General features: G+C 55.9%; 1 protein-coding gene across 9 annotated transcripts; it reads left to right on the top strand.

The window, feature by feature from the left end:
• Positions 1-980: 980 nt before the first annotated feature.
• On the top strand, positions 981-17,828 carry CCDC120 (coiled-coil domain containing 120). 9 transcript variants are annotated; one of them, XM_045570376.1, is made up of 11 exons: positions 981-1,186; positions 9,691-9,787; positions 9,945-10,041; positions 10,187-10,320; positions 11,541-11,681; positions 11,987-12,263; positions 12,660-12,722; positions 12,961-13,135; positions 13,266-13,364; positions 15,291-16,205; positions 16,695-17,828. In XM_045570376.1, the coding sequence occupies exons 3-11, from the start codon at positions 9,993-9,995 to the stop codon at positions 16,807-16,809; spliced, it is 1,968 nt and encodes a 655-aa protein (XP_045426332.1). In that variant the 5' UTR covers positions 981-1,186; positions 9,691-9,787; positions 9,945-9,992; the 3' UTR covers positions 16,810-17,828. The 9 variants fall into 9 exon arrangements, with proteins under 9 accessions (XP_045426332.1, XP_045426333.1, XP_045426334.1 ...); XM_045570377.1 differs by lacking the exon at positions 981-1,186 and adding an exon at positions 5,629-5,767; XM_045570378.1 differs by lacking the exon at positions 981-1,186 and adding an exon at positions 6,330-6,471 and having other exon boundaries at positions 13,287-13,364.
• Positions 17,829-18,020: the final 192 nt, after the last annotated feature.

Below are 18,020 nucleotides of genomic sequence, written 5' to 3'. Positions count from 1 at the left end.
CTTGGGGACTATTGGGGGGTGGTTTGGGGGTGGAGTTTGCGTCAGTGGGGTGTAGTTTGGCCGCGAAGAGGGTGGTGGAAAGCAGTTTGAAGTGAGTTAGAGGATCACATTGAGTGCTTGGGAGTAAATGGTGTAGTGACAGGGGCTGTTGGAAGGTGGTTTGGCAGGGTATAGGGCTGGTCAATGAAAGGTCGGTGGGGGTTCATGGAACATGGTTTGGAGGTGGAACCGGTCGATGCCTGTTGAAATTGATTGGGGGTGCAAGTGGGGGCCGCACCATGGGTAGTTGATAATGCTTGGGGTGGTGTTGTGGGTGTAGGGTATGGTTAGAAGGGTACAAGGAGAGCCATTTGGGGTCAGTTGAGGGTGTTTGGGGTGTGTATTGAGGATAGATGGAGGATGATCCGAAAGTGCTTTTGGGAGGTTAATGGTTTCAGGGCCTATCGCAGATAATTTGGGGGAGCAACTTGGGGGCAGTGGAGTAGTTTGCACAGCTTGGTTGTCCATGGGGGGCGGACTGGAAGTACTGCTTGGGATCAATGGGTAGTAGTTTGGGGGTACCACTTGGGAGATGGTAAAGGGTGGTCTGAGGTGCACTGGGGGCGCGGGAGGTATTGGGGGAGTTCAGAGGTGCGGTGGTGTCCCACAGAAGGCAGTTTGAGGTACCGCTTGGTGGTTCGCTAGGGGTTGGCTTGGGGTGAGGGGCGCCAGTCTGATCACTGAGGGGGCGTGGCCAGGGGAGGGGGAGAGCTCAGCTGCCCCCGAGAAGGCATGTGCGCACGCGCTCCCAGCTGGATCGCTCCCGGTGCTCCCAGGCTCTGAGACCTGAACTGGCGCCTGCGCAATCGATCGCCGCCACCGCCGTGGTCTCGCACCCCGCCCCCTGTCAGCCGCCACCCCTCCTCCCCGCGGGCTGGAGACCAACGGCGGCGGCGCAGCCGGGAGCGGACCGAGCCGAGTTACCTGTAGGGGGGCCGGGTTCCCCGCCCGCATCGGACCCGGCGCTGCTCTCCCACCCTCCCGAACCCTCCATCTGGCCCCCGAAGCTAACAGTGGGGCGACCAAACGCGGCCCACCGCAGGGCGCGGAAGAGGAGCGGGAAGAGCGGGAGGCGGAGGGACGGGCGCGCCCACCATCCCTCCTGGCCCGCACCGACCCCGCCTATGCCGCCGGGCGAGGACCTAGGGTGAGTAACGCCCGCTGGGAAAGAAAGGGAGGAGACTGGGCGGGGTGAGGGCCCACCGGGGATGTACTTACGCCCCCCCCCCCCCCCCCCACCTCTGACCTCGTAGTCTCACTCTGAACCCTTGCCGAACCTGTCTGCATCTTTTAAAAATCTCGAACCAGGGCCAGTCTTGACCGGAGGACCTCCGGTCTGACCCCGGACCTAGCCTTATTCTAGCCTGGCGTCATCCTCCACCCCTGTTTTGTCACCCTAAACTTAGTCCTCACCCCGAAGCCCATCCGGGTCCCAGGATCCTTGCCCTGACCCCAGTCTTCGCCGGACCCTGTTCTGTCTGTGGAGCTCATCTTGTCTTGTCTTGATCACCCCAGTTTCTGTCCCGATGCTCGACCTGCCTGTTCCCTGAACTCTTATCCAGTCTCTGAACCCCTCCCAGTCCTATCCTGTCCCTCTAACCCCAACCCGATCCATGTCTGGCCAGATTCCTGGCATCTGACTTCTGTACTTTCTCCCCACCCTGTACCAGCCCCAGGTCCCTCTCATGACTCCCAATCTCCATCCTGGCTAGCCAACTTCAGACCATCCCTTTGTCTCCTGCCCTATCCCTGCCCCCAAACCTGGGCTGTTCTCCCCTGTCTTCTCTTGTCCCATCGCTGTCCTCATTCCCCTCCCCATTCCACACCAGTCTTTTCCTGTTTCTTACCTCCATCTTGCACCTGCCCTTTTTCCTATCCCTTCCTTTCATCTGTTTTGATGTGTCCCCCATCATGTCTTCTGATTACTGTTCTATACTGACCCTGATTGCTGCTCTGCTCTTTGTCCCCTACTTTTCTTCTCTAACCCTTGTCCTGAGCCTCACTCCATCCTATGTCCTGGCCAGTGTCCTGGCTCCTTGTCTGTCTGACCTCCTGACCTCCATCCTACAGTAACTGGTTTTGTTTTGTTCCTTACATTCCTTCCTGCCCTGTCCCTTCACCCTGTCTCAACCCCAGACCCTTGTCTACCCCTTTCCATACTCCCCTACCCTGTGCATCTCCCTCCTTCTTAACACCCACTTTCCATCTCCTCTGAGCCAGAAGGAAAGGGTCCCTCCCTGCCCTGAACGAGGAGGTTCCGCCGATCCCCATCCCGTTGTCTCCGAAGTTCATCCCAAATGCTCCTCTTAGCATGAAAAGAACAAGCAGCCTTCTGGGCCTCGTGTGGCCAAAGTGGTTTTTGCATGTGATTTCCCCCACCCCCACCCAGTGATCTCACTCAGAGCGTGCATTTCTCTCCCTGCCCTAGGAGGGCATAGAACTGTTCCTGTGCTCCCCACCTCCCTGAGTGTGGAAGAACACCCTAAATTATTCAGCGACTCTCTGGGAGTCTGGGAGGTCTGGGTCAGATTTCCAGCCTTGTTAGGTTGGGGACTGAGTACATACGCGGGGGTGGGAGACTCAAGTGGATGTGTTATTCTTCTAGGTCATGTCACCCCCATCTCCTGATTTTGACTCTAGGTGCATGATCCCTGCTTTCTTGGCCTGAAAAATAAATCCATTCCAGGCAGAGACTTCAAGGCTTGGTAGGGGTAGGATGGTTCAGGGGCTTATCCCCCTTCTCTTCGTAGTCAGTGTATCTTATGCTAAGTCCATCTAACCTCTGTGGGCAGGTCTAGGGGGTCTAAGACCTTCTTCATCAAGTGTTAGAATCAAGCCCATCCAATAGTAACAATAATAACAGCAAGGTTCCCTTGCTGTAAGAATCTTCTTGATTCTGGGGGCAGTCGGAGAGAATTTGGATAGTGAGCAGGTAATGCGTTCTTCATTTATGTTTTGTTCTGCATTTCTAATAGAGAGTAGTGAGAGTTTGAGGAACGAGATGCCATACCCATCTCATTGACCTAAAATATTTATCTAAATCTATTAATAACAGCGCAAGCATCCCTCTCTGTCCCAATCTATTTGGTATTTGATTATGAGAGGGAGAGTTTGGATAGTTCAGACAGTGAAAGGACCCCCAAGTTATCTGAAGGTATTTTGGTTTTGCATTATATACTTTTAACCCATTATTAATGCCAATAGGTTAAGTCTGAAAAGAACAAAACATCAATTGAACTATCAGCTGTTCAAGTGTGTATACATTTTTTGGGACACCATGTATACACAGTGATTTTTCTGCCAGCTCTTAAATATATATATTTATTATTGATTTCAGAGAGGAAGGGAGAGGGAGAAAGACACAGAAGCATCAATGATGAGAGAGAACAATTGACTGGCTGCCCCCTACAAGCCCCCACTGGGGATCGATCGTGCCACCTAGGCATGTAGCGTGACCAGGAATCGAACCATGACCTCCTGGTTCATAGGTCAACACAACCACTGAGCCATGCCAGCCGGGCTCTGCCAGCTCTTTTACTCTTTCTCTTTGTCACACGCATCTGGTGGTATGTTAATAAATGTTTGCATTTTATATAGTGAGTAGAAAGAGTTCAGATAATGAGGAATATCAGCTCTAACTCAAAAGCTTATTCAAGTTTTCATTTTTCTGAGCTCCATGGCTAGAATTGGGATAGTAAAGATACTGTGTTGTATAAATATATCTGTTTCCTGCATTTTTTTTTTCTGTTGAGTAGGGAGAGGTTAGACAATGAAGAAAAACAGCTCTGTTTCAAATATGTCTGATTTGGCAAGTAGGGAGGGATCCAGATCTGAGTAGCAAGTAGGGAGGGTTTTGACGCTAAGATTTTTGATGCTGACTTCTGTACTTTCTCCACCCCCTGTACTAGTCAGCTCTGTCTCAGGAATTCACCTGATTATATTTAGTTCCTGAGTTCAGACAAGTTATTCGAGGGAAAACAGCTCTGTTTCACATTTATCAGGTGAGGCTGAGGGATATCAGCCCTATCAGATATATATGTTGATATATTTTGATTTCTGACTTTGGGTTCTGACTTGTAATTGTGACAGCTAGTACATATAGAGTGATAGATTAAATAGAGAAGGGCCGGAGACCGGGCTGGCAGGACTCAGGCTTTATTGGAGGGAAGAGTACCCCTGCCGGCTGCTTCCAGAGAGAGGGGCGGAAGAGAGCGAAGGCCAGGGTACAAGCACCTTTAAGGATAGGGGGCGGGGCTTAGGGCACTCAGCACACGCTGATGGGTGATTAGGGACCTAGGGACTTAGGAATGGGGGTGGGGGCTTAGGATATTTGGCAGGTGCTGATTGGTGGTTCAGAGCTCAGGAATGTCTGGCCGCAGGTGGGCTTACGACTGTCCATCAACTGGAGGAAGGCAGGATCTATCATAGAGCACATAGCTTGGACCAGGCACTGTCCTAAGCAAGCTTTGAATGTATTAACTCAAGCCATGCTCACAACAACCGTCTTCATCATCGCTCCCATTTTATTGATGATAACACTGAGGCCCAGAGTGGTTAAGGGACTTGTCCAAGCAGTCACACAGCCAGTTAGTGGCAGAGCTGGGTTGAACCCAGATCTACCACTTGTTACCCCTTCATGAGGCCACCTAAGGCCAAGTGCCAATTGTGGCGGGGCTTAGAGGTTGGCCAGCTTCCAGGCTGTTAAAAGTTGTGTACCAGGGCAATGATGTGTGTGTGTGTGTGTGTGTGTGTGTGACTCTGCCCTGCCTGTCTGACTGACCCAAGAGGCCCAGGTACCTTTTCTCTCCTCCTTACTCCTGCACCTTTGCGTGAGGTTATTGTTGTTGTTGACAGTCATTAATGACATGGTGTGAGTGACCTTGCACTGTGAAATGCCTTTTAAGTGTCTTGGACCTCTCTTGGCTCTGTAAGCACCAGTTACACATTTTTCAAATGAAGAAACCTAAGTCTTGAGACTCAATCTGCATTGTCAGCCAGATACCCTTGTCCCTCTCGTGTCTGATTCTATAAACATACCTCTTCTCAACATCCTGGGTGTCCCACGAGAGACAGGAGAGGCCATGGCCGAGAGGACACTCCCCACCAACATCCAGCTACCCACCTTATGGCTGCTGCCTCCACCAGCCCCAGGCAGCCGGGGTGGGGGTGGAGGGGTAAGAAGGGGGAGATGAAATGGGCCTTTGTGTTCTGTGCAGGCGGAAATCTCAAACCCGGGAAGAAAGGTGGTCCTGGTGGCAGGAGGCATGTATGTGGGCAGGGAACTTGCCTTAAGCTGCCCTTTGATTTCCCAGCATGGATTGCTTCAGGGGCCTTGGCTGGGCTTGGGCTCCGAGGTCACAGACAGATGGTCCCAAGAGGAATGCAGGAGGTGTGGTGCGTGCTGGTGCAGGCCCAGAGCCCAGGCAGTGGTGTGGGGGAAACAGTCCATCTCAGGGACTCAGCCCTCAATTCTCTTGATTTGCCCAAAGGGGAAAAATGGGGGGTGGGGCTGGCAGCATGAGTATGAGGCAGCATGAGTCCCCTTTCCCACTCCTCCCTTGCAGGAGTAGCCCCTGTTGGCCTTTGACCCAGGACCCAACCCCCCAAGATTTGATGCGGCCTGCTGTCATGCATCTGTGATCAGAATCAGGCCTCACCGCCTCTCCGAGCCCCCACTTCCACATCTACAAGCTGGCTGCGAGGAGCTGGGTCTGCACCATCCACCCAAGTTTGCAGGGACCGGAAGGGGTTAAAGCACTTGTTTGCTGGGATGATTTCTCCTGGAGCTGCAGAAGGTGGGAGTGTCTTGAGGTCAGGTCTCCCCTTAGAAAAGTTAACCTCTCTCCCCAGCTGGGCCGCTGTTACTTCAGTGAGGGGCGGACTTGCTCTAAGGCTTTCCCATACCAATGCCTTGAGGGGGGCGGGGGCGGGAAGGGTAGGGGCCTCAAGAATGTGATGAGGACTGCCAAGACACACACACACACACACACACACACACACACACACACACACACAGATTTACACTCTGGGCCTCGCCAGATCTTCATCCCCCAGCTCCCAGGTTATACCCAGGGCTGAACAGGGTCTCAGCTGGGAAATTGGGCAGCCCGAGAGGCAACTCCCACTACCATCATCCTTAGCCCTTCTTCCCCAGTTCTCTGCTGGGGGAATGGGGTGGAGAGGAAGGTCTAGGCTCTCGTCTTGGCTGTGCTGGACACCCTGAGGGTACCTGACCCTGAGACTGCCTCGGAGTGTGACCCGAGCCTCACTGGCAGGCAGGCAAGGGTTAAAAGGTATGGGCCGGCCCAGTCCCTGGCCAGGTAGGCTGGGCCATTGCCTAGTGGGAGGCGGTCTAGGCAGCTGCCACTGCACTCACTGCTCACCGCCACTACCAGAGGGAGCTGGGCCTGGTGGAGACAACTATTTTTTCAGGTACCTGGAGCCGCCCCACAGTACCTATCCGGTATTGGTGAGCACCTGGGAACATGGGCCCGCAGGTTGGGGTGAGGAGGGTATGGGGTGTGCTCGTGTTTCCTGCGGGAAAGATCTAGATCTGCACAAGAAGACAGCAAGGGAGGGCCGGAGTAGATGGGTGAAGCCCAAAATGTCCAATTTCCTTTCTTGGCATGGAGCTGATCCCTTGCCGGAAATGGAGGAAGGGAAGGGATCAGGGAGAAAAGAAGCCAGAGTTCCCCTTTTCCACTCCCCCAACTTCCTCTTCCCCCTTCCTTCTCGGTGGGAATAGCCTCTGCCCTCCCTTAACCTGGAGTCCAGCCTCTCAGGAAAGCCCAAAGCCCGCCTTCCACTCCCAACCCCCCCCCCCCCCCCCGCATCTGTTCACCTGGGGCAGGGGGCCCTTAGGATAGCGTGAACAGTCTAGACACAGAGTTTATGAGTTTATTTGCTCCCATGGTGGCAGGATGTGGAAATGGGGGTCCTACCAAAGGTGTTGGGGTGCCACCCAGGTGAGGTGTCTTGGTTGTAAACAGTCATTATAGCCAGGAATTTCTTGGTTGTGGTGTCAGAAGGGCAGACCTGAAAAACCTGCTGGGCCCGCCTCTGGGTGTGGGAGTGTTCTCAACTCTCCTTCCGCAGCCCATCTTGGGACCTCACAGGCCCACCATGGCAAAAGCCGGGGCCTGGAGTGGGAGGGTGTTGGGGAGGGGGTTGCTGGGATCCCCTTATCCTCTCTGGGTGGGCACCTGGCAGCCCGGGGCCCCAGGGCAAATGTGCCCAGGGCAGCCATGCAGAAGCAGAGGTTCGGGAGCCAGGTGTGGGGGTGTGGGGCGTGGACCCTGTGTCTAGCCTGCCCGGTGACCCCATGACTCAGGCCTTAGCTATGTCCCCATGGTCAGGCTGACAGGGTGGAGTCGGGGTTCCTTTCTGGACCCCATGTTGACTTCCAAGATGCTGGGAGCTCCCAGGGAAGGATGGCTTGAGGCTGCTTTGTGTGAGAGGTAGGACCAGTCCTGGCCGGCGGGACCACCGGGGAGGAGTGGAGGTTTCTGTGAGGGCGAAGGAAGGTTTAGGGGGGGCTTGGAAGGGCTCCTCAAACCCAAATGGAGGCTGGGTAGAAGGACCCCCAGGAACCAAGGGGCAGAGGGGCTGGGCTGGGGCCTCCAGGAAACCCCGTTGTGCTGAGCAATGTCAGACCTCAGAGGATGGCCATCTGAGTGCCTCTGCCAAGCACACGTTGCTGCCTGGGTATGCGGAAGGGCTTTAGATTGCAATCCCTGCCTCTGGTGTTGAAGGCAGGGAACCACAGGAGGGGACAGATCCTATGGGGTGGGTAGGAGGACTGCCGAGGCTTGGGCACAACTCCCAATGTCTGGATGGGGTGGGGGCTTGAACCCATGCTTGCTCAGTTGCCTGGGTCTTCCCCACACCCAGCCAGCATTTCATAATAAGCTGCTGGTAGGTTCAAGATAGATGGGGATGGGACGTCTGTGACCTCATGAGGCCCTCCCAGCTGCCTGCCACTGAGGTCAGGCCAGATGGTGGCAGGTGATGTCACCTGGCTGCCCTGCTGGGGACCAAGCAGGATGTGGGAGGGAGGCAGCAAACTCCAGAGGAGGGAATGAGGGCAGGGCTGATAGCCTGCCAAAGCAGGCCCTATGGTCAGCTAGGGCAGCTTGGGCCAGAGAGAGAGGCAGGAGGCAGTCGGCTTGTTATCTGTACTAGTAGACTTGACTGGTCAAAATCCCAGCAGGGTGATTTCCCTCTTCTGGGTGCGAGACAGACTGGGGTGGGCAGAGGGGCTGGAGGGGTCCTGGAGCCCAGGGGGCACTCTTCTCCCTGCCATACCAAAGCTTCAGAATAGAGTTAGGATGAGTAGCGACCTACAGATCTAGGCTCAATCCCTGGGCCAGCTGCCTTGTCACCCTTTTAATTTTTAATATATTTTATATATTTTTTATTTCGGAGAGGAAGGGAGAAGAAGAGATAGAAATATCAATGACGAGAGAGAATCATTGATTGGCTGCCTCCTGCGTGCCCCCTACTGGGGATTGAGCCTGCAATCCAGGCATGTGCCCTGGGCTGGAATTGAACCCAGGACCCTTCAGTCCACAGGCCAACGCTCTATCCACTGAGCCAAACCACCTGGAGCTTGTCATCTTTTCATTTACCCAGCAGATCCAGCTGAGCACTTGCTGTGCACACAGAATCACTCTAAGTGCCAGAGACACTGATGAAAACAGGACAGATAGCCGTAACTGGTGTGGCTCAGTGGATAGAGCGTCAGCCTGCGGACTGGAGGGTCCTGGGTTTGATTCCGGTCAGGGGCATGTGCCTTGGTTGCGGGCACATCCCATGTGGGAGGTGTGCAGGAGGTGGCTGATCGATGTTTCTCTCCCATCAATGTTTCTAACTCTATCCCTCTCCCTTTCTCTCTATAAAAAAACCAATAAAATATATTTAAAAAGCAAAACAAAAAACAGGACAGACACATTCCTTGTCCTCCCGAATGTATGAGGGACAGTCTCGTGTTGGACAGCAGTTGTGAGGGCCCAACTCTGGAAGTGACATTTAAGTCCCAGCATGTGAGAACCAGGGTCTGGTGATAGGTGAAAAGAGCACTCCAGACAGCAGCCATACCCAGGGCAAAGGCCCTGCGGTCAGATCGGCTGTGACCTTATGAGGAATTGGTGGGGTTGGAGCAGCTCTAGTGATGGAGAATGTTGGACCAAAGGGGTGGCCTGGGCTCTATCCTTAGCCAGAGGCAAGTTTCTTCACCTCTGTCTTCCTCTCCTTATCTCTAAACTGGGGGTAGTGGCCCAGTCAGTGTGGCTCCGTAGTTGAGTGTTGGTCTATGAACTAGGAGGTCTGGTTTGATTCCCAGTCAGGGCGCATGCCTGGGTTGTGGGCTCCATCTCCAGTGTGGGGCGTGCAGGATTCTCTTTCATCATTGGTTCTCTCTCATCATTGATGTTTCTATCTCTCTTCCCCTCTCCCTTCCTCTCTGACATCAATAACTATATATATATATATTTTTTTTCTTTTAATAAATAAATAAACTGGGGGTGATGATAATTACAGAACTGCCATGGTTGTGAAGATTAAAGGTAATTCTTCCTGGCATGCGGGTGCTTAATGCAATGCCCATGTTGTTCTAGTTGGTTGAACCTGTGATATTAATTCCCCCCACTCCAGGTGAGAATCCTGACTGTGGCCCATGGGCCTCTGAGGAGGCATAAGTCTGCCCAGCTCCCCACTTGCTGTGCTCCCACTCAATGGGAAGGGAACCAAGGTATGAGGGCCTGGTGGAGGCTAGATATTACTCAGACTCTGAGAGGGCAGGTCGGGCAGGCGGGTGGGGACAGGGTACCCCTTCTTCCCGGGGTGTGGGAAGCTGGGTGAGGGACCACATATGTGCTTCCTTAATGGTTCCCATGCATCACTACCAGGCCTTATCCCACCATAAGCCACGGCCTCGGGCTCTTGACAACACCAGGATGGAAGTCAAAGGTCAGCTGATCACCTCTCCCACTTACAATGCCTCAGGTCGGTATCTGCTTCTCCCTCCTGCTGCCTCCTCCCCTGCTCTGAGTCACCACCTGCCCGCCCAGTTGGGAAGGGTTGGTCCCTGGCCCTACAGGATGTAGGATGCCGTGGCTGCCCCACTGATCTTTGCTCCCTCTGTGTCCAGCTGCCCTGTTTGGGGAGGCCGCTCCCCAGGTGAAGTCAGAGCGTCTGCGGGGACTGCTTGACCGGCAGCGGGCGCTGCAGGAGGCCCTGAGCCTGAAACTTCAGGAGCTGCGCAAAGTGTGCCTCCAAGAGGCGGTGAGAGCCTGGCCCTGAGAGTGTCGGGTGTGGGAAGGGGTGGAGAAGCCAGGGCCCCTAGGTCGGCAGGCTGGGGTGGCCATTGCTGAGACATCTATCTGAGCGACCAATTCTCTGTCACCTTCTAGCTCAGCTTAGATGTCCTAGAATCAATGAAATATGGCAATGGGGGACGACCCCCCCCCCCCATCAACAATTTGAAGTCCAATAAAATGCAAAACAATCGCTAGTTTCAAAAGTTGGCAGTAAAACCTGGCCTGACCTGACACCGGGTGATTTATAGTGGTTATTCCCTCTTGGCATGAATGTGCACACAGTCTGCCTGGACGTAATAATGCATCAGAGCATACAGCACCAGCCCTGAAGGAGGATTCTATAATGCACAGGATATACACCGAGTGGCCGGATCATTGTAATCTATGAACGCATACTAATCTGGCCACTCAGTATATATGTTAGAGGCCCGGTGCATGAATTCGTGCATGGGTGGGGCCCGGCCAGCCTGGCCAAGGGGAGGGGACATGGGTGGTTGGCCGGCCTGCCTGCTGGTTGAACTCCTGGTCGAGGAGACAATTTGCATATTAGCCTTTTATTCTATAGGATAGACACGGAGTGGCCAGATTATTATGCGTTCAGAGATCATCACCATCTGGCCACTCAGTGTAGATTGTGTGTCTTTCTTGTTGTTGTTGCTGTTGATGTTCACCTGAAGATATTTTCTCCATCGATTTTTTTGAGAGAGTGAAAGGGAAAGAAGGGGTGGGAGAGAAAGAGAGAGAGAGAGAGAGGGTAGAAGGAGAGAGAGAGAGATTGGTTGCTGGCCAGGGCCCAGGCTAGGGATCAAACCTGCAACCCAGGAACATGCCCTTGACCGGGAATTGAGTCCTAGACCCTTCTGTGTGTGGGTTGATGCTCTAATCACTGAGCACCTGGCCAGGGTTAGACTGTGTGTCTTCATAAAAACTCAGAAAGTCTGGATTCCAAAGCAAGTCTCTCTGCCTCCCATGCCACTGCCCGGGATTTGGGTCAAGGGGTGAGAGTCCAGGCTGCGCACCTGCCTGGTGCAGAATTGGGAGGAGGAAGAGAAATAACAAGCAAGCGATGCTGAGTAGGACTGGGCTCCTAGTAGGACTCCTGTAGCTTCCGGAGTCCTGACTGCTTTTCCCCCTCCCCCCAACTAATCCTTGATTGTCTCTGCCCCCTGCTGCCTGCCCCCTCAGGAGCTAACTGGCCAACTGCCCCCCGAGTGCCCGCTGGAGCCTGGCGAACGGCCGCAGTTGGTCCGACGGCGGCCCCCTGCGGCCCGAGCTTACCCTCCACCGCCCCCCAACCCAGTGCATCACTCCCTGGGCCCTGGTCAGGTGAGCAGATGGCCAGGGGGACAGGGTGGGGTGGGGCAGATACAGAGGAGGAGGAGGGGCCTGGGCCAGGAGTAGGGTTGCGTCCAGGGGAAGGAGAGGCCAGAATGAAAAGGGACGGGCCCTGAACAGGCGGGTGGGTTCCTGGTCTGAGAGAGGATGCTGGTCCCCACCGGTGGGGAAGATCCTCTTAGCCTTTGGAAGAACAGGCCCCGCCCCCAGTGTAGATGGGCTCTGCCACTGCCCGCTTCCTGTGCTTGGCATTTTCCAACGTTTGGTTGTATCCCACCATCCCGGTGGGCCTGCAGGAGCTGACCCTCGAGGCCCTGGAGCGCGAGGTGTCGGTGCAGCAGCAGATCGCGGCGGCCGCCCGCCGCCTGGCCCTGGCCCCTGAGCTGAGCGCCGAGCAGCGGTGGCGCCGGCGCCAGGTCCAAGCCGATGCTCTCCGGAGGCTGCATGAGCTGGAGGAGCAGCTCGGGGACTTCCGAGTCCACCTTGGTCTTCCTGTGCTCCCGCTGTCCACCGGGGCAGTCCTCGCAGCCCAGGGTGTCTGCCTGGGCACACGTCTCACTCAGCTCAGCCAAGGTGAGCCAGGCTCTGGGCACCTGCCCAAGGGAAGCAGGGGAATGGGCATTGGCTAGCGGGCGTGTGTGTGTGTGTGTGTGTGTGTGTGTGTGTGTGTGTATGCGTGTGTGTTGGGCGGGGGGGGGGACAGCTAGGGAAAGGTGGGTGCCAGGCAGACCTGAGGGACCTGGCCAGTGAGAGGAGTGGTGGGAATCTGGCTCCGGGCAGGGGGACGGGGACTGGGAACTGACCCATAGGCCCCAGGAAAGTTTGGAGCCAGGACTCTGGTGGCCTGGGATTGAGGTAAAGGTGGGTTCTTGGGGAGGGTGCAGGGGTGTGTGGAGACCGGTCAGTGGGATAAGGGGGCGGCCCCGGGCCTGGCATTGACTGGCCCGGTCTCCCCCTTCTCGCCTGTAGAGGATGTAGTTCTCCACTCAGAGAGCAGCTCCCTCTCAGAGTCTGGGGCCAGCCACGATAACGGTGAGGACCCCCTCCCCTAAACCCACCCCCCTTTCATGTTCAGCTCCACCCCTTCCTCTCCAGCTTCTTCTTCGCCACGCCCCATCCTCCAGCGGGGGGGCCCCCCTCTGCACTGTCAGCCTGCCCAGCCCTGCCCAGCCCTCCTCCCCTCCTGCCTCCCAGCCCCTGCCCGTTGCTTCACACACAGCCTATCAGGCCCCTGTCATTGACTTCCCCCCACTTTCTTTCTTCCACCCAGAGGATCCTCGTAGCTGCTTCCCTCTGGCAGAGCGCCCCTCACCGCCCAAGACCTGGGACCAGCTGCGGGCAGTGTCTGGGGGCAGCCCTGAGCGGCGGACCCCATGGAAACCACCCCAGTCGGATCTCTATGGCGACCTGAAGAGCCGAAGGAACTCTGTGGCCAGCCCCACCAGGTGAGGATGAGCCCTTCCCTCCTTCCCGGGAGCCAGGAGTAGGGACCTGAGCCTGGGCTGGCGGGAGGGCCTGCTGGCGGGATCAGTCTCTCATGTGGACCCCTACCTTGGCTTGCCCGTCTCTGTCTAGCCCCACACGCTCGCTGCCCAGGAGTGCCTCCAGTTTTGAGGGGCGAAGTGTGCCTGCCACCCCTGTCCTCACCCGGGGCACTGGCCCCCAGCTCTGCAAGTAAGGGGGCTGCGGGGGTGGGGTTGAGGACCAGAGAGGGAACCATTAGCTTAAGTGGGAGAGCATTCCCAGAGGGTGTGGGACACGAGACGCTGGGCTTTGAAAGGGGAATGGGAATTGCTTGGTAGAGAAAAAGGGGGGAGGGGCATTTGAGGGCAGAAGTCCCGGCGATTGTGTGTGGGCTTTTTTCTGTATTTTGGACAAGTCATTTCCTGCCTGGCCAGGGTCCTTCAGTGGATTGAGTGTCGTCCTATAGACGGGGAGGTCATTGGTTCGATTCCCAGTCAGGACACATGCCCGGGTTTCTGGTCTCGATCCCCAGTAGGGGGCGTACAGGAGGCAGTGGATCAATGTTTCTATATCTCCCTCTCCCTTCTTCTCTCTAAAATCAATTTAAAAAAAAACATATCATTTCCCATCTCTGAATCTTGGTCTCCTCATTTGTGAAATGGGAATACTAATATCTGCCTTTGATGTGGGCATACTAAGTTCTGGTTAACTTGTGCTGAGTACTGAGTGTCTGCTAGGGATCAGTGGCAACTCATTTCATCACCACAAGGTCTCTATGAGGAGATGCTATTGTTATTCTCATTTTATAGATGAGGAAACTGAGGCACAGAGAAGCTAGGTGACTTGTTAGCAAACCCAAGGCCTGGCATTTCAACCCAAAATTTGACTCTAGAGTCCGTGCTTTTCTCAGGCTGTGAACAAAGTAAAATCCGGGTCCTCGTGGTACTTGCATGCGGTGACGGTGGCTAGTGGGCTGATAGTTTTGGGTGGTTCATACACATGGGGCGGGGAGAGCAGAGAATTTAGGAAGGGCCTGGAAGTTGAGGCCTGAGGATTAGTACCTCATTGTGCAGGAAGTGGGGAGCCATGAGAATCGCCTTAGCAAGGGGTGCTGGTCAGATGTGCTCGGAAGAGTCCTTGTCTGGGCGTCCCCTGCCAGCATTTCCTCTCTAGCACAGCATCTCCCTTGGAGCCAACAGCCCTGGGCTCCCATACATTTTTTAAAAATACATTTTTTTGATTTTTTACAGAGAGGAAGGGAGAGGGACAGAGTTAGAAACATCAGTGAGAGAGAAACATCGATCAGCTGCCTCCTGCACACCCGCTACTGAGGATGTGCCCGCAACCAAGGTACATGCCCTTGACCGGAATCGAACCTGTGACCTGTGAGTCCGAAGGCCGACACCTTATCCACTGAGCCAAACCAGTCAGGGCTCCATACATTTAAAAAAAATATATATATATATAGCCGAAACCAGTTTGGCTCAGTGGATAGAGTGTTGGCTTGGGGACTGAAGGGACCCAGGTTCGATTCCGGTCAAGGGCATGTACCTTGGTTGCGGGCATATCCCCAATGGGGGGTGTGCAAGAGGCAGCTGATCGATGACTCTCTCTCATCGATGTTTCTAGCTCTCTGTCTCTCTCCCTTCCTCTCTGTACAAAATCAATAAAATATATATTTAAAAAAAAATATATATATATATTATTGAGTTTTTACAGAGAGGAAGAGAGAGGGATGGAAAGCTAGAAACATTGATGAGAGAGAAACATTGAGCAGCTGCCTACTGCACACCCCCCTCACCCCCGCACTGGGGATGTGCCCACAACCAAGGTTCATGCCCTTGACCAGAATCGAATCTGGGACTCTTCAGTCTGCAGGCCAACGCTCTACCACTGAGCCAAACCGGTTTCGGCAGGGCCCTGTACATTTTTAATTCCTCTTCCTTCTGTCTGGGACAGAATCTCCTCTGCCCTTTACATGCCTCTATCAAACACCTCTATACACACAATTTCTAGTCCAGGGTCCATTGGGGATGGAGAAGTGATGGTTCAGAGAGACACATGCTACAGACATAGAGCGCTCAGCCCATCTGCCTGTGTCTGACCTCCCTCCCATCCCCCTTTCTTCTCCCCCAGACCCGAAGGCCTCCATTCCCGCCAGTGGTCTGGCAGCCAGGACTCCCAGATGGGCTTCCCCCGGATGGACCCGGCCTCGGACCACCGCGCCTCGCTCTTCGCAGCTCGCACCCGCCGCAGCAACAGCTCTGAGGCCCTGCTAGTGGACAGGGCAGCTGCGGGGGGAGCTGGCTCCCCGCCTGTGCCTCTGGCTCCCCCTGCCCCTGGTCCCCCAGTCTGCAAGAGCAGCGAGGTGCTGTATGAGCGCCCCCAGCCAGTCCCTGCCTTCTCTTCCCGCACAGCTGGCCCCCCAGACCCTCCCCGGGCTGCCCGGCCGAGCTCAGCTGCTCCTGCCTCCCGGGGGGCCCCCCGGCTGCCCCCTGTTTGCGGGGACTTCCTCTTGGACTACTCCCTGGACCGGGGCCTGCCCCGAGGCTTTGGGGGGCCGGGCTGGGGGGAGTTCCTACCTGCTGAGGTCCCAGGACCCTTCTCCCGCCGGGACGGGCTCCTCGCCATGTTCCCAGGCCCGCCACCCGTGCATGCAGCTGATGGCAGCAGCCCCCTCCTCCGCAGCAAGGACTCCCACCCCCGGGCCGCCCGCACCAAGCCCTGTGGCCTGCCCCTGGAGGCCGCAGAGGGCCCAGAGGGGCATCCCAACCCCCTGCTGTGGATGCCCCCACCCACCCGTGTCCCTCCAGCTGGCGAGCGCAGCGGCCACAAGAACCTTGCCCTGGAGGGGCTGCGGGACTGGTACATCCGGAACTCGGGACTGGCCGCGGGGCCCCAGCGCCGGCCTGTGCTGGCCCACATGGGCCCGCAGCACCCGCCCTTCCTGCACGCCCGCTGCTATGAGGTGGGCCAGGCGCTGTATGGGGCCCCCAGCCAGGCTCCCCTCCCGCATTCCAGGAGTTTCACGGCGCCCCCTGTCTCCGGCAGGTATGGGGGGGGCTTTTACTGAGGGGGAGGGGGTCTCTCCAGGTAGAGGGCGAGGTCTCCAGGCTGAGGGGGTGAGCGCCAATGACCTGGACCATGAGTGCTAGCTTCATTCAGCCTTAGCACCGGGTCTCCGGCCCTGCCTGGCCTATATTAGTCCTTGGGGTCTCGGTGGAGGGGTGTCTTGGGCCCCGGAAACAGCGGTTCCTTGCCAAGCTACAGCAGAACGTTAATATTCTAACAAGCAGTGCATGTCAGCTGGAGATGGACCTTGGAACCAGGGTGCTGGGAGGAAGGGACATATCCTGTGCCCTGGCCTTTCTCTTCCTCTTGTAACCACGCCCCCTGCTTGCGAGCCTCAAGGTGCTGTCCTGTGCCTCCGTCTGCCTCTTTAATGAGCCTCTTTTCCTCTCTTTCTGTGTCTTGTCCGTCTTCTCCTCTCTCCTCTGTCTTCCCACCCTGTCCTCCGGATTCCTGCTACCCCTTGCAAAGATACTACGCGGACTTCCTGTATCCCCCGGAGCTGAGCGCTCGTTTAAGTGACCTGACGCTAGAGGGGGAGCAGTCCTCCGGTTCTGACCCTCAGACCCCGGGGACACTGGTCTGACCCCTTCTGATACGCTCCTCGTTGGCCTGGGCGTGACTCCGGTCTGGGGAGCAGATGCTGACCTCGCTGAGCCCTGGGGTGCGGTGGCTCTGAGTCCTGGGCAGGGGGCGCCCACCTGATCTTCCAAGCCCCCCCGCCGGCTCCCTGTGGACCCCAAAAGGTGTCTGACACCCCACTTCTCCTCTCACACTGTGCTGAGAACTGGGGGCCCTCAGCCAGCTTCAAAGTGGGGGATGGTGTAACGGGGGCTCCGAGCCCCTCCCTCCATTTGTTTACAGTTGTGATTTAGGTTTTCACTGTCTTTCCCCCGACACTAGACGTTTTATAAAAGGGAAACTGTGATCTTGTCTGGTTGGGTTCATTCCTGTCCCTCGCCCAGCCTGTTCCGTTCAGGAACCCCTTCCATGAAATGGACCATATAGTCACATGGCCCTGTTTGTGGCAGCTAGGGACCCCGGTGTGAACAGAACTCTCCGCCATCCCCCACCAGGGTAGTTCTTGGGGAGGTGGGCTCTCTGCCCACATTTGGTGGGGGGCTTGGGTTCATCTTCCCACCCTAGGGGTGCGGGAAGGAGCCCCCGACCCTGTCTGCCTGTCTGTGCCCGCTTCCTCCACCCCCAGGGTGAGATGACCCGGCCTTTGGTGGCAGCCTCTACCCTATACCCACTCTGGGGGCCCCACAGGAGGGTCCAAGGACAGATCCAGCAGGTGTGCTGTGTCCTGGGATGCTTCCGTGGTGGAACCTGGCACCTGAGAGATCGATGCCAGTACAATCCTCAGGTGACGCCCGGCCACAGGCCACGTCACATCTTCCTTGACTTTCCTCCCACCCACCACTTTTTAAACAAATGTACACAAGCTGTGTTTTCTATGATACCTGTCTGTGACTTTCCGGAGCTGGGGGGGTCCCCGTACCCCCTTTACCTGGTGTTAAAACTTTTCTTTTTGTATCAACCGACCTGGGCCCAAGACACTACCCACACTGGAAGAGGATTTTTAGAATAAATGTGTAAACCGAACCCGTGTGTTGCTCTTCCCCCTGCCTTGCCTTGGGGCCCACACCCAGAGTGAAGACCAGATATGTTTCTATAACACCATGTCATGAAAAATAGAACGCCATGGAAACAGCCTGGGATCATGTCAGGTGCTCTGGCTTTACTGGTTTTGCGATGTGGGGCAACTTCTTTGCCTGTCTGTGGTCAGATGGCTAG

Source organism: Pipistrellus kuhlii, unplaced genomic scaffold (assembly GCF_014108245.1).
Source record: "Pipistrellus kuhlii isolate mPipKuh1 unplaced genomic scaffold, mPipKuh1.p scaffold_m20_p_32, whole genome shotgun sequence".
Classification (NCBI taxonomy): Eukaryota; Metazoa; Chordata; class Mammalia; order Chiroptera; family Vespertilionidae; genus Pipistrellus; species Pipistrellus kuhlii.
The sequence above is the reverse complement of the archived record's forward strand: the minus strand, read 5'-3'. Positions and strand labels throughout refer to the sequence as shown.